Source organism: Rattus norvegicus, chromosome 1 (genome assembly GCF_036323735.1).
Source record: "Rattus norvegicus strain BN/NHsdMcwi chromosome 1, GRCr8, whole genome shotgun sequence".
Lineage (NCBI taxonomy): Eukaryota > Metazoa > Chordata > Mammalia > Rodentia > Muridae > Rattus > Rattus norvegicus.
In genome coordinates, this window is record NC_086019.1 from 127,727,111 (window position 1) to 127,750,101 (window position 22,991).

Here is a 22,991-nt window from a genome sequence, read left to right on the forward strand (position 1 = left end):
TCTGTCCCACAGCGTATGCCACAGAAAGCCTCACCAGCAAGAAGCGCAGTTATTCCTACTTCTAAGCAAGGAGGTTTCTGGTGGTACCTTGTTATGGCTTGGGTATGTTTAGTCCTCCATTGTCCCTGTGTGTTGGAAGGTTGGTCCTCAGCATGGTGCTTCTGGGAGGAGGTGTAGAACCTTTCAGAGATGAGGCTTTCTGGGAAGGGTGGGGATGGTGGGGTATAGATAGGTAACTGGAGGCAAGGCCTTTGCAAAGAAACCATGCCATGCTTTCAGTTCAGAGAGTTTGTTATGAACATGTCTTCTCCATGGTGATGCCATCCACCATGCTGTGACACAGGTCAGGGGTATTAATGAGTGCAGGCGCCATGCTGTTTTGACCCTTTGGCCTTCAAAACTGTAATCTAAATAACCTCTTTAGAGGAGTCTACCCTAGGGCATTTTGTTATCAAAACAGAAAATTCAGACATAGCCTTTGTAATTTCTGTAATAATTTGCTTGTTTATGGAGCACCACAGTTGCTCTGTAAACTATGATGTCACTGCTGTGATGTCATTACTGTGATATCATCACTGTTGTGTCACAGCTGTGATGTCATTACTATGATGGTACTGCTGTGATATCATTATCGTGATGTAATGCTATGATGTCATTACTGTGATGGTACCATTGTGATGTCATTATTACGAGGGTACCACTGTGATGTCATTACTGTTATGTCACAGCTGTGATGTCATTACTGTGACGGTGCTACTGTAATGTCATTACTATGATGTCCAGTAATTGGCTGATACTCCACTACATTAAAACAATAAAAATAAAACTGGAGGCATAGCAGAGTGGTAGAGCTGTTGCCTAGCCTGTGCAAGGCTCCAACCCCCTGCACTGCCAACAAATAAAAGTATCAAACAAAAAAGCAACAGAGATCAGCAGGTTGTCCTGTGAGGTCCATTCATATATGAAGAAACTACTGGGCAAGTGGGTTCAGTGATGTGCTCAAAATCACCACATATGCAGAGGCATTGGGGCTCAGATGTAGACATGCTAGACACATGACCCCAGACCTACTTCTGCTCTTCATGGCCTCCAATAAGAACTATGTGTAGTTTGGTTTAATTCTAAAAGGTTACACAGTTAGAATATACCCAATTTTCAATTTTATGTTTAAAAGTAGGGGAATACATATTGCTATCTTCTGCAGGCTTTAGTTCTGTTAGTTTGGTTGAATTGGTGTGATATTTACAGATCAATAGCAAACTTTGCTGAGATGGGTAGAACCTTCTGGTATTTAACCTTTCTTTTATACAGCATGCTGGAGAAAATTGCCAACACGAAGCCTCAGTGAATGAGGCCAAAAGTTCATCCTGCTGAATAACTGCTTAATTAGACACCTTTCAGAATACTGCGACCTCTCAGAAAGGTCAGCTCGCTGTGACAGCTGTGTGGATGTATGCTGTGGGAGCCAGGCTGCATGCCACATACAATTAGGACCAACGGAGTTTTAACATATTGGTAATGATGCTCTATGGCCTTATATCTTGATTAACAGATGCACTGCTAAAGGGTGGGTGAGGGGGAAGATTTAAAAGGAAAACCCCATATAGGAGTAACTTGTCCTTTCTTTCATGAAAGGCAGAAAACATTGGGTTGGGGTCCAGTGGCCCTGAAGATTGGGCTGAAAGACACGGTGATGCTCATAGAGAGCCTCGGCTAGAATGTGGTTTGTCCCAACCCAATATGGTGGTGTTGGGAGGTAGGCCTGCTGGGTAGTACTTGAATAGCAGGACTCAACTCCTCCTGAATAAACAGATTAATACTATGTAGAGGGAGCGAGGAGTCACTCTGATAAGCAGAGTTAGCTACCATCTGGGGACAGGGCTGTTAAGAAATAAAAGAAGGCTAGCTCTTTTGTCTGTCTTCCCCATGCACACCCTTCCCTTCTGCCATTTGCTGAGGTTTCACATCAGAAGCTAACCAAACACAGTTGTGCAATCTTGGACTCCCCACCCTCTAGAACTGGATGCTAAGTAAATCTGCTTTCTTTATAAACGACTTAGTCTTGGCTATTTTGTTACAGTAAGAGAAAAACAAACTGAGGCAGACAGAGACAGCAAATGGGTGGGGGAAGGGAGAATGGGCACAAGAGTAGCTCCTAAACAAACAACCAATACCGACTTCTCTTTATTATGAGTTTTGCAACAATGTATTGAACCCTAGGCTATGGTCCATTCTTGCTGAGACAACAAGGGGCCGTCACGATTTATGAAGTGTGTGTTCAAAGATGTTTATTAATAAGCTTGTGACCCCTGCTTTGGCCTCTCCACCCCCACTGGAGCAGAAGGTCTTTTTTAAAAAATAAGACCCTGGCCATAACACCAGACGAGGGTTACCAGACCATGATCTCGGGGTTAATTAGCAAATTTCATAAGCAGAGAACAGCAGTTTTTCATTTTGAGAAATCTTCTAACAACCTCAAAGTTCTTCTATTACAGGGAATCCGGAAGAAGGACGGGCCTTGCTCTTATCTAGGTCTGCAGAGTGCCCAGCACGGCACGCTTTCCACTCATTCAGGGACACATTCCAGGTGCTGGGCAGGGGGTGGGGCCTGGGGTGGGGGATGGGGTTGGGGTGTACTCTATCATAACGCAGAACTCTGCTGATGTCTGAAGTAAGGCAACAGCAGCGTACACATAGTCCCCTCCTTCAGAAGGCAGCAGGAGGTGACACCAAGGGTCTCTGGGCAGTTTGAACTGATAGAACTCACGATTCTCTACCCAGAAGGAGCCATTTCTGCTCCTCTATATCAGACTCAAGCTGGTTAGAGGAGGGAGGGCTGGACCAGGCACTCTGAATGGGCTTGGGACAGCCTGAAGGCACTCACCATCTGCAGGACATCAGCAGAGACCATCTGCATGCAACACATGGCTGTGGCCAAGGCGCACACAATGGTGGAGAGGACATTAAGGGCACAGACACTGAAGAGGAGGTCCTGCAGGAAAAGAAGGAGGAGAAGGGTCAGTTCCTGCTGGACACACAGAGTCCAGGGCACACTTACGTAAGCCTGGGTCTGGCCCAGCCTGGGCCAGCTGCCAGCTGATTCACAGGTTGGCTTTATGCATGACTGTATTTTATTCATATTCAGGGTTAGCCTTTAAAATACACACATTTGTTTATTTCCTTCCTGTGCAGCTCAAACTGCTCTTAATACTAAAATCTGTCTTTCATAATTTTGATAATTGCTAAGAAGTCATCGGTAAGATAGCTCAGAAAATATTGGGATATTCATGTAAGAAGGTGGGTAATTTTTATCAATCATACTGACACTCGACACTCTGATGAGTGTTTAATAAAATGTCAAGTCTTTAAATGGCACTTTTTATATTTAGGTAAGTGCAGATTCGCATGTGTTTGTCAGAAATGATGCAGTTATCGCGTGTACCCATGGGTAGCATCCTGCAAAACCATAGCTTAGCCCACTATCACAGCCTGGATACTGACAACACAGTCGAGACACTTAACACTGTGGGTCTCACATGCTACTTCTTATAAACACCCTCCTCACCCCACCCTTGCTGCTTCCCACCCCAACTACCTTCCATCAATGACTAGCTTGCTCTGCAACACTTGTTTCAAGAATGTTAGAGGAATAGGATCAGAAAGCCTGAGAGTTTTCCCAATGCTCTTTTAAATTCAGCACAGTTGTTTTAAGATCCACCAAGTCTGTTTTACATATTAGCAGTTCGTTCCTTTGTACAGATATGTAGTATTCCTCTGCATAGACGTACCACAATTGGTTTAACCATCAAACAATTGAGGAGTACTGGGGTGATAAGCAATTTAGGACTAATAAAAAAAATTCCAGGTGTTTATGTTAATGTAGGTTTTTATTTCTCTGCAGCAACTGTTCAAGACAGCAATTGCTGGGTGTGGGTATTGCATGGTTGGTTTTGTAAAAACAGTCAAACTGTTCTCTAGGACGGCTGGACCATTTTATATTCACACCCATGATGCGTGAGTGACCTGGTTTCCCGGCATGGCTGCAAACATTTCATGTGGCTTCTGTTTTAGCTGTTCTGATAGGTATGCATGGATTTACCAATCCAGCTCTATAATCAATTTCCCTGATGCATAAAAGATGAACCATTTCTTTTTTTGCTTGCTATTTGCCATCTGGCTCCCCTTTAGTAAAATGTCTTTCAGGTTTTGCTTATTTTCTCATTGGCTTGTGTGCCTTTTCATTCCTTTTAAGTGTTCTCTATGCCAGTTCCTTCTCAGGACTTGCAAACTACTGTGGCGTATCTTTCTGAGTACTTCCCATGGTGCCTGAGGTTTGGGGGCAATAACAAAAATGCCACCGGGGGTGCGGCTATAGCAATGGGACATTTGCTTCGCACCTTTGGAGGCTGAGGGTAGGATCTGGTGACCAACTTCTTGCTGTGGCTTCATTTCGTGGGAACAGGGCAGCAAGCTTTCTGGGTTCTCTAACAAAGACTCAGATCCTTGGAGAACTCCACCTGCATGAACTCACCACTTCCTAGAGGCCTGAAGCCCTGCTGACATCATGCTGGGGTCAGGAGGTCAGCACATGGATTGGGAAGAGGAAAATGTTCAGTCCACTGCATGTGAACTTTCCATGGAGGACACATGAGTACTCACGCATCTATGTTTAGTATGCACTTAGCCTTAAGCGTGAGCAAACAGCACACACGTTTATGTCCTAACATCCAATCTCTCTCCTTCCTCTCTCTTCCCCTCCCCCTCTCCACCCCTCTCTCTGTGGGCCATGCTTTAGGTGCCAAGTCTGCCCAGCTCTAAATACTTAAACAGTTTTGCATGTTTCTTTTCTAAACATGTAATTTATGTTCATGCCCATGACCCATTTTGAGTTAATTACTGGATAAAGTTTAGACTGCAGTTCATTTTTGCCCTTTTAATTTTGATTTCCACATGCTCATTGTGAATATAAAGAAATGTGGCGTGTGTGTGTGTGTGTGTGTGTGTGTGTGTGTGTGTGTGTGCTTTCCTGTGGTATCTTGTGGTCTTGAATTCATTAGTTCTAGCCATTTTTAAAGGTACTTCAGCATTTTCTCTGCAGAGAATCAAGCCATCTGCGAAGGTTGTTTCTCTGGGATTTTTCTGCTGCTTATTTTCCTTTCCTTGTCCCACTAGCTGGGACCCTGACCACTGGGCTGACGGTGAGTCTAACGAGAGGACACGAGGCGCTTTCAACTTGTTCTCCATGCTTCACAGCATTACTCCCTGTCATGGAGGGTTGGTCTACTTAAATGGCACTGTTCTTTGTCTTAGAGGGTCTACGTCATGGTATTTAGTCATCGAAAGGTAATTCATTCTTCCTTAGGAAATTCATTTTTCAATCCATGCCATAAACAGGAGTCAAAAACCTGACCAAAGATTCACAAAACTGACCAATGATACTTCAGTCGACTCCAGTGTTTTAGAGCAGGCAAAATCTGCACATCCAAAAAGCCACCAGTAAAGACTATCTTTTCACAGAAGGACAAAGATCTTGAGGTTAGCTGTGATGTTCTACCACATCCCTGAGAGGTGAGCATCCCTGAGAGGAAATAGAAGATGTCCTAAGTGACCAACATTGTGCATGCATGGTGATCTTTATGTCCATCTGTCTGTCTAGTCCAGCAGCAACTGTAGGCCTTGTTCCTATAGTCATAAGCCAGTGTTCTGTCTGCCTCTGCAGAAGTGACTGTTTAGTCCTTTTTCTCAGGACCTCGAGGCCAACTTGTGGGATACAAAAGAGGGGTGACTGTGACAACATTATGGAGGATAAATTTAGCTCATGGCATTTCATCGTTCTCAAGGTTGTATGGTCTAGTGTACATGTAGAGTCGGAGAAAGGAGTCTGAATTTTAAAATCTAGCAACTCTCAGACTGAGGATCATTATTCCCATCCTGGAAGTGAGGCCATCTAGATACCCCTAAACAATGTGAAAATCAGATTCTGCCCAGTCTTGTGAGCCTAGCTAGGCTCTGTGCCTGTAATCCTTTTAAGTGTCTCTTTTCCTAGCCTCAGTAATCTCTTCCCCAGCGTATGCTAACAGTGTTCAACAGAATACCTGAGGGACACCCTCCACAGAGTCCACAGTTCTATCTTCATGCTTCCCCTCTCCTGAACTCTATCCTGAGAAGTCTACGCCATGGCTTGGCAATCTGGAACTTTTCAGTTGTGTCTCCTCAGCGCAGGAAGTCTCAGGGCAGCTCCTAAGTTCCTTTTGGTTGCACAGAGCCCTGGGAAGTTTCTTCAGGAAGTCAGTGGGAGAGGGGACTCTGGGACTCCCCTTGTTTGCTGACCTCTCAGGGAGCACAGCCCTTTATGCTTTGGCATACATTTGGAGGTTGCTTCAGGCAGGAGGTAAATCCCTGGTTAATACTACCTTGGGAAGAGGCTCTGGGTGGTATTTTTTGTTTCAGACCATGGCAGAGCTGAACAGGCTGTGCAAAGTTGCTATGGCCACTCAAATGCCCTCTCTGCTCCTGCAGCCATTAAAGATGGGGCAAGATAAGAGCTTGTTTGTGGAGCAGGACACATGCACCATGCTAGAGAGAGGACAACGGCTGACGTTGGGGAAAAATGGGAACAAGATCTTCATTTGCGAATGAACAAGAAAGTAATTGAAAGGGAGTGGCACCAAACCTGAGCTTCAGTGTGGCTCAGCAAACATTTGTTGACTGAAAGGTCTGGAAACACTGAAGGGACTGGTGATGTGCTGTTGGAGAGGGTGTGATCAGGGACCGCAGTAGAAGTATGGAGACAGTGTCTGAGAAAGACTTTAGAAGCCAAGCAATGGGTTGGGATTGAGGGGGAGGGGGAGAATGGAATGTGGAGGAAGAGATGGGGATGAGGTGATCCTCCTGAGTGTAAACGCAAGACCCCAGCAGCCCCAAGCAAGGTTCAGGTGGTTATGGCGGACGACCATTTCAAACAAGTATAGTCTGGGACATGGAGAGTTTAATTGCCAGGGTGCTGTCCCACAGACAATCTAGACAACAGTTGGAAAAGTTAAGTCTGCAGCTCTGATGGTGACCAGAGCTGGCAGACCACATGAGGAGCTGTTCCATGACTCTGACCTTAAGGATGTTCCTGATGTGTCCAGGGGCCCATTTTTACTCACACTGTCTAGATCCATCGCACTGCAGGGGTTGAGGCTCCCCAACCTATGCCCTGTAGAAGATGGATCTCCGCAATGAGATGGGTACCCTGGAAGATCATACTGAACTCCTCATTATATGTTTTTTTTTTTTTTTTGGTTCTTTTTTTCGGAGCTGGGGACCGAACCCAGGGCCTTGCGCTTCCTAGGTAAGCGCTCTACCACTGAGCTAAATCCCCAACCCTCTCATTATATGTTTTACATGTCTCTGAGGGTAATTCCAAATTATAACCAAAACAGTGACCCCTATCGACGCAGCGTAGCTAGAAATAGAACAAAAACACCAGGAATTTCAACTTTAATGACCACGTGTCCCATCGTCATTGAAGTGAATGTCCTAAAAATAGCACCGAGTTTGCATACATTCCCACCAGCCTCCTAACTTTCTGTTACGAATACGCATCCCCAGGCTAACACTGCTTTATGTCTTGTGAAGTGTGTTTGTTTGAAACACATGCCAAATTGACTCCTTTCCCTCCGTTCCCCTAGCTGCTTCCGTGTTTGGCTTCTCCTAGCTGCACCCACTGGAATTAGGTCTAAGTGTTTCCTTAAAGTTCCTTTCTGCTTTAAGTAGCACCTCTACCCCTGGGACCGCTTTCTCAGGAGAGCTCCATGGGGCTAAAATCCGTGGTCTGTAATGTCCCCTTAAAATGTCAGTCGAAGTGGCAGGCACGGACACACGCAGCACATGTGTCACTGCTGACACTGAGTCTGACCTCCGCACACTCTGCAGTTACCCTCCTGTGGTTATTAACACTAACACCCAAGGGACTCTCGCACAGACGCGTCGCGCAGAGAACAAAAGCGAGCGTAAGAAAAGTTTCAGACACTCGGGCACATGATGAATTCTCTGAAAATTCTCTCCGCTCCAAGTGCATCTGGAGACTAACAGCATAATTCCTAGAGACAGGGGTCAGGAAGGAGAACTCACAGATCTACTCACTAGGAAACTCAAAGCTCAGGCTTTGCGTCCTCTCTGGAACTTTCTGGAACTTTCAGTTCTTTCTGGAACTGTCCTTGTGTAGATGACGAGCTCCTATATTCCTTTCTCCTGGCTCATTTGCTCCTTTCTCCCTTTGACAATTTTCTCTCTCTGAATAATGAAAGGGGTTTCCTAGGCCATTATCAGTCAAGGCGTCATGCTGTAAAGCCCCACACGGAACAGAGACTCGGAGACAGTAAATACCTGATGTAGTTGAATGTGGGTGGCACTGGGCTTTACCTGGATTATTGTCTTAGATACCTGCCCCTCGGAATGGTTATTGTCTTGGCATGTCTGACAATGACCGTGTGCTCTTGCCTGACATTTACTGATCTGTGTCGTGGGGGGCAGTCTGCCATGGGTGTAGGCATGCCTCCAAGTTCCTGCTGACTGACACCTTAACTGTTCTGCACGGCTCACTTTCCTGGGCTGAGTTTGCAATAAGCAATCTGAAGGAAGAGGAAGGAGGTGACATATACCCAGGCAAAGTGTAGGTTGGGTGTGCAGGCACTGATTTCTCAAGTTCCAAGTTCCTCCTCTGTCACCCGAGTCACTGTGTGCACAGGCAACTATGATGGGAGCTCTGACCAAGGGCAGATGCAGATCAACCACTCTCCACAGTGCTTCTGTTGTGAGCCCTTAGACTTCCTGTCTGCAACTCAGGAGTCTCCTGTCTTCTGTCATAGAAATTACAGCAACCAGGAACAACAGGCTGGTTTGTTAGTTTGAAAGGAGGTGAAGCCTCAGGCCCTATGGTGGAAATACAAAATATTTCTACTTCATCTTAAAGAACAAGGCCAGAGGCCATGTTTTCTACCGCTGTAGACCCTGTAGACAGTAGAACGGTTTGTTTAAAATAGGGGCTCCTAAGCCATCATTTGAAAATGAGTAAGTTATCTCATTGTGCTCTTTTGAATTTTAAGTTGAGGCTAGAAGGAAACAGTGTATTTAATTCCCACATTTCCAACCGCACACAGAGAGAAAGTAAATTTAATGTTTTCATAAAGTAATGCAGAAAATGACTCAGTAAAACAAGGCACACAAAACAATCCTCTTGGTTTTGATAGTATAATTAATGTGTGTGCCCATATGTATACTGTGACTTCCATTCTCCACATCTATTTTTTCAAAGAATTTGACAATTGTGGAGCAGGTCCTGACCCACTGAATTTGTTTCTGCAGAGGGCAGCAGTTGGATGCAGAAGTCTGTCTGGTTAGCTTGAGTTCATATCCTAGGAAAGGAGCTGAACTTCGGCTGCCCTATAAAAATGGTGAATGACACGAGCTGGGGAGTGGGCAGCAAGCTTTGTGTTCAAGATGTCAGCCTCCTGTTTAGAACTGAGGAATTTAAGCAGACTGCTCTGGCTCTGAGCACCCAGAGCTGCTCCTCACGGGGATGGTGCACGGGGCAACTTACAGCTTCTGAGAGAGGGAGAGTCAGTTTTCTTTTAAACTGTTGCCCCTGGTGGGACCACCACACTCCAGTGGAATGCTATATATCCATGAGGATGTGAGTAGCACTGACCACACCTGATGGGTTTTAAATTTTAAAAAGACACAACACTGGGTTGGTAGGGAAGGGCTGGATCTTGGAGGAGTAAAGGGAGGGTGTGAATGTGGTCAAAACACACTGAATGAAATTCTCAATGAAGTAGTCTAAAAGTGATGGGGGAACATGGCATGTTATGGCTGTTACGACAGTTGGGTCTTTTTTTTAAAGGATAAACAAAACAGATCTAGATGTGAAAAGAAAAACAGAAGAAAATTCTTGGTTGGGGATTTAGCTCAGTGGTAGAGCGCTTGCCTAGCAAGCGCAAGGCCCTGGGTTCGGTCCCCAGCTCCGAAAAAAAGAAAAAAGAAAAAAAGAAAATTCTTGCAGATGAATTAAGGTACAAGTACCCTGTATGAGAGGTTGACAAGCTAAAATCTACTACCTGTAAAAACTCCCCATCGTCACCAAGCTTAGTTTATTTCTGTTTTAATATAATTTACTCTCTTAATGCTATTCATCATGCTAAATGTAAAACTATATAGTCGTCGCAATATGTATATATAATGTAGGAGTTTTTTCAACACTAGTATTAGAAGATTTTAACATGCTGGAAGTTAACAGGGATTTCTATAACTCAAGACACTGTAGGGAATATGTAGGACATGGGGCAATACTCTAAACACTCACTCTTTAAATCTGGGCAGGAGGCTGATGAGATAATAAAAGAAGTATTCAAATTAGAATGTAATCATTTGTACAAGAACCGGGTAATGTGTTCAAGTAGTTAGGTTACGTGTGACGCTCAGGCAGTGCTGTTCCAGACATGTGAATGGCAGTGCGCAGTCTCCATACTGCCCACAACCAGGATGTATTCTTCAAAGGATATCCTTGGTAGTAGCAAAGAAAGTAAGTGCATGTTTATGAGCAAAGACAGGAAAGGTGGGAGGACTGTCTGTACTCAGAGAGAGACGGTAGTTGAGATGGTTGTGAGAGTGTGGCACGGGCCCACTGTCCATGCACTCATATCTATACACTCAGCCAACTGTAGATGGAAAGACTCAGGGGAAAATGAACCTATAATGAACACACACACTTAAAATATTCATCTATTTTTAACTATTGTGGGGGTGTGAGAGTGCAAGGAAACCCAAGCCACAATGCGTGTGTAGAGGTCAGAGGGCAACTTTGGGGAGTTGATTCTCTCCTCCTACTGTGAACTCTAGAGATGAACTCACACTGTCAGCCTTGCAAGCACTTCTACCCACTGAGCCATCTCACCCGTGGACTTTTCTTTCTGTCACTAATCTTTAAACAACACAGTGAAACAATCATCTGCATAGAATTCACATTGCTGCTGTCATCATGTTAGTCTAAGTCTACAGGAGAATACAGGGTATACGTTAACACTGTACATTTTCTCTAAGGTACTTGGGCACCTGCAGAAGTACCCTGAAGATACTAAGGAATAACAATGTGGCAGAAAGGAAATATAGACATATTTGGCAGAAAATGATGCAAAGAAATATTAGAACTTTATGTGTGACTAACAAGGCAAAAAATAGATTTTTATGATTAAAAAATGAATTAGTCAACAATATCAAAAGAAACAGCTGTCCATACAACACACATGAAGAACAATGCCAAACAGATTAAAAGGATGACTGTGAAGGGAAAGTTAATGCATGAGCATATCATTATTCTTGGAAAATAGCAAACGAAATACACAAAACAAAACAGGCACATACAGAGACACAGAGACACACATACAGACACACAGACATACACACAGGCACAGAGACAGACAGACACACACACAGGCATATACTCACAAAGACACACACAAAGGCACAGATACAGACACACACACAGAGGCACACATAGATACACAGGCACACACACAGACACACAGGCATACATTCAGGCACACAGATACACATAGGCACACACATACAAACACAGACACACAGGCATACATTCAGACACACAGACACACACAGAAGCACACACAGAGACACACAGGCACACAGGCACACAGGCACACAGGCACACAGGCACACACACACACATACACAGACACACACTCAGACAAACACACAGAGACACATGCACAGGCATATACTCACAAAGAAACACACCAAGACACACACAGACACGACACACACAGACACAGACACACAGGCATACATTCAGACACACAGATACACAGAAGCATGCACACAGATACACACACAAATGCACATGGGCACAGACACACAAACACACAGATGCACACACACAAATAAATAAATAAGTAAATAAAGGAAAGTAGAACCAGATTTCAGTAATAGCTAAGAAATGTACATCAAAACCACAGGACAACCTGCAGGGCAGACACATTCTCTACTGGGAGCGAGTCAACAGGATGCTGAAACATTTCAGGTGGAACTGAAAACTGACTGTATCTTTGTCACGGAAAATAATTTGACCTTATCTTTTAAAGTTGAATATTTCCACCAATCTTCATGGGCTGCGCTCACCTGGCGGCCTGTACATGGGCACACAGCTGCTCCCTCTGGCCAGCTCTGCGGCCAACAGTGAGGAGTTTCCTTCTACAGGATAAGGTCAAACATGCTGTGGTTTAGACACAGATGGAAAATTCCAGAGTGGTGAAAACAAGCGACCAACACACAGAGAGCCACCGAGGAGCTCGTGGGAATGAGCTAGTTATACTACCAGAGCGAGGACGGTGGAACAGAATTGGTAAGAAAACAGGAAAATGGACAAAGAGAGAAAAGCTCAAAAGAGCTGGGAGTCATGACATGCGGCAAAGGGATAGGAAAGGCTTAGGTCTCAATAAACAACAACAGGCCCATCATCTACGTATGGAGAACCAATGGCAATGCCACCACACCCACGGGGCGGAATTTAAAGATCCCAAATCTGCAATATGCAAATGAAATTTTGGAATGAAAGCAATCTGTAGCTCCGAGGGAGAGGCAGATAGGTGCTTCTGTTATTTGTGAATTTGCATACGTAAATTTGGCTACTTGCTAAGATTTATTTCTAACTCCCAAATCTCTTTCCCCTTCTTTCTCTTTATCTCTGCCCTCCCCCGCCGCCTCCCACACCAGTCTGGATGCCCATGAGTATGCGCATGCGTGTGGAGGCCACCGTAGGATGCTCCGGGTTTTCCCTCTATCTGACTTAAGATGGTTTCTCCTCCCTAAATCTGTTCTCTGGCCTAGATGGCTGGCTAGTACTCAGGGTCTCCCTATCTACCCTCTGCCCCGTGCTGAGGCTATGGGCATCTGCAGTCATCCTTGGCTTTCACCTGAGTCCTAGAGCTTCCAACAGAAAATGGGTTCTCACACTCGCAGAGCGCCTGCTCATGGCCACTGAGCCGTATCTTCTGCTCTCTCCTCGATCACCTTTCTGGGTGTGCTTTTGCAGCTATTCTCAGATATATGACGAACGGCCACGTCTTTGAGTTCCCCAATGTAGCCGTTCCCAGTAGGCTAAACAACACAAAAGTGTCTTTATGGTTGTGTTTCTCTGTTACTGACTCACTGTATACCCATCCCTGGGGCCATGTTGTAGTGCTGTCTAGTCCTCGAGTGTAAGAATGCTGTGATATGGCTTACAGAGAACATAAGTGTTATATGTTCATCTAGGCATGAACAGTAGCACAGTGGGTCATGAAGTCAATGCTAATGAATCAAGAATATAGAATATTATATGTGCAATATTATTTATAATAAATATATCAAGTATATATAAATATACAAACAAATATATAACATACATTTGAATAGAAACACATGCAAAACCAGGTCTGTATACAGCAATTGGCAAAAAGGGTGTGTGCAGGGGCTTGAAAGAGCCAGGTCCTATTATTTTTACCTAGGAGTAATTGGTTCCTATAAAACTTGTCTGTAAACCATCATTACTAAGAACAAAGAATTAACTGCATTTCCTAAACAAGGCAAAAGGCATAAGTTATAAGAAGAATGATGAACATGATTGACTATATTAAAACATGAAGACGTCTTGTGAGAAAAAAAGCATGAAGGCCAAAAATGAAAGAAAATTAGGCGGCAGATGGAGTTTCCCTGTGCAAAACGCTCAAAGAAGGAACGGTTATTAAACAGAAGGCAACAGAAACATTTAAAAGTTAAAAGCAAAGTGACAACTCAATGAGGGGTAGTTCAAGGGACAAACTAAGTCACTCAATGGCCTTAGAAGGCTCAGGCATTCCCTGTGGTCGGGGTGAATTAGTCCATCACCACTTAGTCCAGGTCCCCATGCCTCTGTTTCCCATGCCGTCTGCTATGGCCATCAGGAGAGGAGGACATTGCCTCAGTATGAAGCCATGTTCTCCTCCCTGCCTTACTGTATTCCCCTTTCAGTGCTTCACCTCTACCATCAAGGGGAAGTCCCCCACCCTACTGGGCCATAATGTTCTGCTCCACAACAGGTCCTGATTCACAGAGCCAAGTGAGCCAAGTAACCCAGTACAGAACCCTGGACAGAAACCATAAGCTCAAGTAAAGCCTCCTCTTAAACTGTAGCTAACAGGTTTTGTGACGGGGACACACTCATGTTCAAATGTCGATGGAAAGGCGGTAAAAGGCAGGTAAAAGAAATCAACAAAACATAGAGAATCCCGGACTTAGCCAGCGTAGGGCGTGTGCAGTCATCATCCAAGGCCTGACTATAAGAAGGAAGGAGCCACATTCTCAAGTTCCAGCCAAGGCATAGTCAGTAGAGAAGTCTTCCTCCCCAGAGCAGGGTCTGTAGTCAAAAACCGCTGGGAACATGGAGACAAACATGCTGCCACCCCCTTCCCCCTTCTCTTACTAGTGTCTCACATGGGGCAAACCCCGCCAAATGCCAAAGAGAAGAGACTGTAGGGGTTGCCGTATGCAGGATCAGCCCTGAAGCTCACAGAGAGGCTCGGAGCTCAGGCACAGGCAGTGGGATGGGGAGGCAGCAAGTAATGTATCCATCTATTTGTTTCAGACTTTATCCAGACACATTAACTGAAACAACAAAGTTGCTAATGTGGTTAACACAGCTCGCTCCTTTATATGTACTTTTTTTTTAAAGAAAAATTAATTACCTGTGGGCCCCAAAACATTAAATAGAAAATTCCAGAAAAGCTACTACATATTTAAAACAATGTATTATAGGGCTGGAGAGATAGCTCAGTGGTTACGGGCACTGGCTGCTCTTGAAAAGTTCAATTCCCAGATGTCTCACAACCATCTATAAGGTGATCCGATGCCCTCTTCTGGCATGCAGATATAGTACTCATCGATATAAAAATAAATAAATCTTTAAAATATGTATTATAGCATATTTACACAAATAGTCAACTTTGCTTTTAGTCCCTGCCCACCTCTCACTTTGCCTACTGTATAAATCCAGTTATTATGTAAACACACATGTACAGGGAAAAGCATACTGTGAGCATGTGTACCTTGGAACCATCTGTGATTTCAGGTATCTCCTGGGGGCTTTGGTGTATATTTTCCATGTATGTAGAACACTGTCATGTGGTATTACAATGGCTCTGGCTTGGGTTAAACATTTTATATATATATATGAATGTTGTATATAAAAATATTTAAAAGAGAATATAATGTAGGATTTCCTACTTACCTAATCTAATCTATCATGCATGTGCCTGCCTATAAACTAACAAGTTTCTACTGTTTTTACAGTGGTCAGATATTGTTTTAATGATGATGATGATAATAATAATAATAGGAATAATAAAAATAAAGAGTTCACCCTTGTATTGGTTTGACTGAGATGTCTGCCATAGGCACATGCATTTGAACACGCGGTCCCCAGCTGGTGGCACTGTTTGGGAAGGCTTAGGAGGTGTGACCTTGCCGAAGGAAATGTGTCACTGGAGACAGGCTTCAAGAGAAGGCCTTGTCCTGCTCCCAGGTGGTTCTCTCTGCTTTCAGTTCACAATGTATGTTCTCAGCTTGCTGCTGCCACCCCCATGTCTGCTGTGATGCCTGCTACTTCCTTGTCAGGGTGATGTACTCTTATCGCTCTGGGACCGCGAGACCAAGTACATCTCCCCTCCTGTAAGTTCCTTGAAGCATAGTGTTTTATCACGGAGATGGGGCGAAAACAAGTGCAATCTTCTACGCTGAGCCCCACTGAGCTCAAGGTTCATTTTGTAATCAAGGAATATTGAGGCAACACCTTTTACTGTGCAAAATCCTTCTCAGAAAAATCATGGGGCCCTACCATAAGTCTCTAGATCTGCACCGAATCAGCCTTAAAATGACAGGCTTTCGTGAATAAATGCCAAGGTAGCATGAAAAAAGGATGAAAGGAAAATACTAATTAAATTCCAGATGACAAAGGTTTAGAGCCAGTTATGGTTTTAGGTTCCTTTCTTTACCAACACAATGTTAAATAGAAATGACGGCTGGAGGCAGCCGATTGGACACTGAAGACTTCAGCTGGGACTACAGCTGGGAGAGGGAGCCCACCGTGTGAAGAGCCACCCCCCATGGAGCGCTTCCTACCAGCGTGTCACCTGTGTTTGCATGTATATGTGCATGCCTAGGTGTGCATGTGTATACGTGTGCATGTATGCATGAGCGTGTGTTAGCATGAGATGTTTGCGTCTGGCTCTACAGAGATTTAAGGTGAAGCACCCATAACTCCCAGTCATAAAGGCTCTTGAGTGGGAAGATCAGCCATTCTTCCCCTCTCTCCCTGGTGTGTAATAGCAGAAGGTGAGAAGTTTGTTGCTCGTGTCTATGAGAGGGAAGGGATATCACCCCTCATCACAGAACACAGGGAAGGGGTTCAGGGTGCAATTACGGTTAAGGTGGGAGGAGGGGCCTTCCTAACCCTTGGAATAAGGCTGAGCACTAGGCCAGGCTGACACAATGCAGAAGCATGCCATGCACATGGAGTCTGCCACAAAGGCAGGGAAAACCACAGTGTCCAATTCCTATCCCTCCATCATGGGAGGCAGGACAGTCCTTCTGAGGTCATGATCTGAGGCTTATGAGTGGTGACTGTGGTCCAAGAGCAGTGACTGGAAATAATGACTAAGATGTGGGCTCTGAGTGGTGACCTGGGACCTATTGCCTGTGACCTGTGGACAGAGCTACGAGAAAAAAAGACCCGAGGCAGAAGAGCAAGGTCACAAAAGGGTGAGAACAGGGGTATGTTGTGACAACATCTGCTGGAAAATTGCCCGTGCCCTTAACTTCTGAACCATTAATTCCCTTAAAAATCTATCTATTAAATTTTAGCAAGAAAGAAAGTCAGCAGAAATTAAGATACAATTTGCCATTTTAATATTTACATTTGAAAACATTTAGTTCAAAGCACAACGGTACATTTAAAAGATCCTTAATAAATTATGACTTAGTTGTCAATAATATAGACGTTTCGGAAAAGAATACAAATGAATGATATTAATTCAGCTCATTTACATGCATTGTAGTGTTAGTGAGTACCGTGGCCTGAATAGTTTCATCCATGTTTTGACAATGTTCCTGTCAGGGCAATGGCGTCAGGAGATGGGCTTTCTCAGCGAGCAGGTCAGGAGGATGCAGCTCCTGTGGGATTAGTGCCCATGTGAGAGACTTGGGAAGAGGATCAGCCATTCTTCCCCTCTCTCCCTGGTGTGTAATAGCAGAAATGAGATGTCAGCCACTCAGGAGTGGGAAAGGAGGCTTTGCCAGAGCCTGGCCACGCTGACACTCACACTGGGGACTTCTGGCTTCATGATGTTGGCAAGGAGGGGGAAAAGGAAGCAAAGCCATAGGTGTCAGCAGCCTCAGTGCTGGAAGGGACACAGAGACAGGGGAATCCCCAGAGCTCACTGGACAACCAGTCTAACTGAAACAGTCCCAGCCAGGATCAGTAGGAGACCCTGTCCCAAAGCGTACAACAGACAGCCTCAGAGGAAGACATTTTATGCTAACGTCTGGCCTCCGCAGGCACATGCCTGGGAAAGGCACCTGCACACACACACACACACACACACACACACACACACACACACACACACACACACACACACCCCATCTCTACAGACACACGGTTTTTACAAAGAGAAACAACACTCTGCTGTTTAAGCCATCCGGTGTAAGCAGTCTGCCGCGGTTGCCCACACTGACCAAGGCAGGTGTGCTCGTAGTTCCTGTCATTGAGATCATCTCCGTGGGGTTGGGGATTTAGCTCAGTGGTAGAGTGCTTGCCTAGCAAGCACAAGGCCCTGGGTTCGATCCCCAGCTCCGAAAAAAAGAAAAAAGAAAAAAAAAGATCATCCCCCGTGGTCACTCGACTTCTGACTGCAGGGCCTGTACCGTCCGGTACCTCCTGGGGTGCATATGCACCCACAAATAATGAGACACAGCCACGTGCACACTCAGCAATACGGTGACGGCTCACACCTGGTATTCCTGAATGCAGCGTGGAGACATTCAAACCGTCCACCCTGCAGGCGCCACTCCCTCTCGTCCTCCAGCTGGCAAAGCCAGGGAGGTGCTGGAAACAAGATATTATTTCATCAGCTGTTTTAATCTCAGCAGAAGGAAATCTTTTATTTTTATTAGCCATCCCCCTTTCCCGTAAGGGCGAAGGGGATCATAAAAAAAGTCTCAGCTGCCCCATGCTAATTAGTCACAGGCTAAAACAACAACAACCCACAAAGGCATTTTCTTGGTTTTCGTGTGGAATGATCCGCAAGGAAAATTTTTCACAAAAACGAAGGCTTTTGCAGCTGAGAACACCACAGAGCCATGTGTGAGAGGGCCAGTCAGGACCTCGCCTGTGTATCAAAGCACTCCCATCGCTACGACCTCAGAGCGCTCTACCAGCACTGAGCAGGCGCACCCGGCCCCATTCCATCGCACTATGGGGACACTGGTGTTTAACTTGCACTGCCTTCAATGACTGTGTGTCGTCTCCCACTGCCAAATCATTTGGCAGGGACACACAGAGGTGCGACGTGTTTGCTCTCAAAACGACCCCGAATGTACCTGTTTTGCTTAGGAATTGAAGCCAAATTAGATGTGGGGATAACTGAAAGAAAATGTCAATATTGAAGAACTCAATTAGTTAGCCCTCTAAGCCCATGGTTTTCAGGCCAGGATCTCTCTAGATTCCCGAATCAGGCAAAGCAGCCCAATTACTGCCTCTTCGTTAGTTATTGACTCCCTTTGCACCATGAGGAGCACAGATGCATTGTGTAATTGGGCAGTGCTCTATTAATTCAGTGTTCACGTGTCCTGCCTCCGTTAATCCCAGCATGGGAACTCTGGACAGCTGGGCTCACATGGTGCGCTCCAATGTCCGATGCACTCCTGCGAGAGATGGCTTTTCAGCCACTGGTGATGTCCCAATATCCTCTAGTGGGACAGGGGACATGGCCCCCTGAGGAAAACTATGGGGGGATCAGGGACAGGGAACCAGGACGAACGCCTAGACGAATGTCAAATGTCGCAGCATTTGGGTTGGGTCTTAAGAGCAGAGAATGACTATGCAGTCACCTAGATGATTTCACTTGAACAGAGATGGCGAAGGTGAGAGAGAGGTTGGAGAGGGTTGTAAAATCACCACCCTTTAGTCTCCTCTATTGTCCTTTCTTCTCACTCTAGGCTGTGACCCTGATGGAGTTGGTGTGTCAGAGTACTTGCGTCCTCCACCCCACCCCCACCCCTGTTCTCATGCCATACATCCCCAGCGAGTATAAACTCTGTGTCACCAGGTAAAGACTGACACAGAGATCAGAGGAAGCAGTGTTTATCTGGGGAGCAGAGACTGTAATCTGGGTAAACTGAGGTAGAGAAGACCTGAGTAGTGTCCCATGAGGCAAATGCCAGAGACGTTTCTTACAGGGGATTTGCACAGTAGTCACTCTCAGACACAGTTCACTGGCAGGGAGAAATACTAAATTCAAACTGCTTCCTATTGGTTAGCAAATTACTATTCCCAGCTGAAGAGATTGCCGGTCACAGACACCGACTTCAGCTGTTTGTCTGAGTCTACCAGGACATTCTGCAGTTTAACCCTCAGCAGGTTTAAGTACAAAGGCCTCTTGTACCACCCCCACCCCACTTTAGGAGAGTGTCGTCTTCACCGTGGCCTTTTTCTTTCACACGTTGCTTCCATGCTCACAAGCACGTCTAGGGCTCTCGCTTGCCTGTCCACTAGCTGCACCTCTATGCTCTCAGAAGACCTTGAGAACCAGTTCCACTCTTACCTGTTGTGGTGCAGACCCCTTGAGCATTGGTGGAACTGCTCCAGCAAAAGCCGGCTTCAGTCTCTTGCAGGTTATAATCTACAAAGGACGGCAAGCCACTGTGGGGTCACTCTGTCCTCCCCAAAGCCCCCTGGCCTCCCTCCAGTGTCTCTGTAGAACAGCTTCCTGGTAGACCTCTTGATTTGCCAGGACTGGATGCTGGTTTAGTTTTCTGACCCCTGGTCCGTAGCTTAGGAAGGGTATTTACATACTGACGTCATCTGGATAGGTATCTCCTCCTGGGCTACTCAGCTATGTCCAAGCTACCTGATGGACAGGAGGAGCACCTGTACCCCGGTGCTCAGCAAGCCTGGTTGACTTTAGAGCTCAACACTGAACAAGTACAGCAACTCAGGATTCTTTAACTCCATTTCTATGTGGCCATGACAGAAGACGGCCCTGTAGCCACTCCCTCTCCCTAGGAATTCATTTCTTTTTTTTCCCCATCTTTATTAACTTGAGTATTTCTTATTTACATTTCAATTGTTATTCCCCTTCCCGGTTTCCGGGCCAACATCCCCCTAACCCCTCCCCTTCTATATGGGTGTTCCCCTCTCCATCCTCCCCCCATTACGACCCTCCCCTCAACAATCACCTTCACTGGGGGTTCAGTCTTGGCAGGACCAAGGGCTTCCCCTTCCACTGGTGCTCTTACTAGGATATTCATTGCTACCTATGAGGTTGGAGTCCAGGGTCAGTCCATTTATAGTCTTTAGGTAGTGGCTTAGTCCTGGAAGCTCCCATTCTCAGTTCAGTGGTTTGCTGCTGGCATTCGCCTATGTATTTGTTGTATTTTGGCTGTGTCTCTCAGGAGAGATCTACATCCGGCTCCTGTCGGCCTGCACTTCTTTGCTTCATCCATCTTATCTAATTGGGTGGCTGTCTATGTATGGGCCACATGTGGGGAAGGCTCTGAATGGGTGTTCCTTCTGCCTCTGTTCTAAACTTTGCCTCCCTATTCCCTCCCAAGAAAATGTGGTACATCTACACAATGGAATATTACTCAGCTATCAAAAACAATGACTTTATGAAATTCATAGGCAAATGGATGGAACTGGAAAATATCATCCTGAGTGAGGTAACCCAATCACAGAAAAACACACATGGTATGCCCTCATTGATAAGTGGCTATTAGCCCAAATGCTTGAATTACCCTAGATGCACACAACACATGAAACTCAAGAAGAATGACCAAAATGCGAATGCTTCACTCCTTCTTTAAAAGGGGAACAGGAATTCATTTCTTCGCTGCGCTGCACAAAGTTACCCTGGACAGGAAGCTCCTTCCTCTGTGGCTGTTCCTTCAGGGGGTGTGGCTTTGAATGCTTCCTCACTGCCCTGGGCGTGCCTTCATCATGTGTCAGGCAACGTAGCCTTCTAATACTAATCAAGACGCTCATACTGGAGGAGAGGTTCAGTTACAAGGGGCCTAGGCCGCCGGGGAGGGAGGGAATCATTCATTTTCCTGTCTCTATGATTGATTGTCACAGCTGGACTGATTTCACTCAACTCAGAAATGCATCCCTAAACCCATCCCAGAAAGCAGGCGGTAACTCGGTTATTCACCTCTAGACATTATGAAGTGTTTCAAGGAAGTTATGGTGGAGATGATTATTCCTGTATTTAAGTTCCTGTTGAGTGGAAACAAAGTTCTAATTGCTTTAAGTGTGCCTTGGAGTCTCTCATTAGCAATTACGGCAGCAGCTGATAACTATTCATAAGAGAGAAACTCTATAGTTCAGATTAATCTCTTGATAGCCAAAAATAGAAAGAAAATCCCACTCTTTTATTTAGACGATAGAGGAATATTTAAGACTCAGGAAAGTAACAGGGCTTATTTCAAATGTTAGTTTGGGAGGAAAAGGCCATCTTAGCCCTTGAGAAAAAATTTGCAAGTGAAGAGTTATTACCTTGGTAAATTGAGACACAGACACCTGCAGATCTAACTGCTGCTAGGTTAGGAGACGTGACCTCCCCAGGAAGTGGAGCCCTCAAGTCCTGAGCCATGTGTGGTCATGCCTATTGCATGAAGGAGACGGTATCCTTTCTCCTCCACGTCAAAATGACAATTGACCCGTCACATGACAATAGAATGGTACACGGGGTGAAGGGACACATTGCCTTTGCCTAGAAGTCTGACAAAGGTCACACGCTTTAGACTGGGAACCATAGTGCTTTGCCATTGCACTGTAAAGTACGAATGCCACTCAGTGGCTACTTGTTTCATAGGTGGAATCCACAGCACACTGAAATCTTGGCACAGGGAACACGTCCGTCTGTCACAAAGCGCTCTGTGAGGAAGAGAGCGTGCTCAACACGGAAGATGTGGAAACACGGTCTGTTAGTTTTCAGGTAGTGAAGAAAAGGATACTAAACACATGCAAGAGCGAGCTGGTTTATTCTACAAGTTCAGAAGGGAAACAGTTCCTCGCTGGGCTCTGCTTTGTTCCAACCACTCGCATGCAGCTCGCAGTGGCTGAGCAATTACCTCCTGCCTGCCCGGGAATCCCTGCTCCACCTTTGAACGTTATGTGACTCTGGGATTTAAGGTCACATGCCTTGGGGGCTTCGCCTGCTAAATGAGGACCACAATGCTTGTGTCCTACGGCACAGTTTCAAGGGTAATATTAGTTCACAAGTGTGCTCCCAGCAATGGCTGGCACACAGCAAGTTTCAACAAACATTACCTATAATTACTGCAAACTGTTAATCACCTGAGTGCCCGAGTCTAAACACAGAGGTATGTGAGAAGCGAACTCAACAGAGCTCATTTAGTCCTTATGTCTGATGCTCACGTCAATCGATACTATTGATTATTGGACCGCTGCATGGCTCAAGTGATGCCGAGTTGTGATCCCTCTTGGGAGACATTCAGATGCTGGACCCTTAAGAGGCAATTAGTGGTCATGAGCAGGTTAATCATGCATAGACTGATGAACGGGTGGACAGACTGTCTCCAGAGCAGATTGTCACAGAAGCCGGTTGGGGTTTTCTTTGATGGTACAATTTATCTTGTCAGCATGTAGCACCAGGGCCTCACCTGTGAGGGAGAGGCCAACA

The 22,991-nt window shown here is 45.5% G+C and overlaps 1 protein-coding gene across 4 annotated transcripts in view; it reads right to left on the minus strand.

The window, feature by feature from the left end:
* Nucleotides 1–22,991, minus strand: part of Entrep2 (endosomal transmembrane epsin interactor 2) — a 412,215-nt gene that overhangs the window by 27,475 nt on the left and 361,749 nt on the right. For all 4 annotated transcript variants that reach the window (NM_001427632.1, XM_063273639.1, XM_039094263.2 and 1 more), the window contains one exon: nucleotides 2,885–2,992. In NM_001427632.1, coding sequence (NP_001414561.1) covers nucleotides 2,885–2,992 — 108 coding nt within the window. The remainder of the gene's footprint in view (nucleotides 1–2,884; nucleotides 2,993–22,991) is intronic.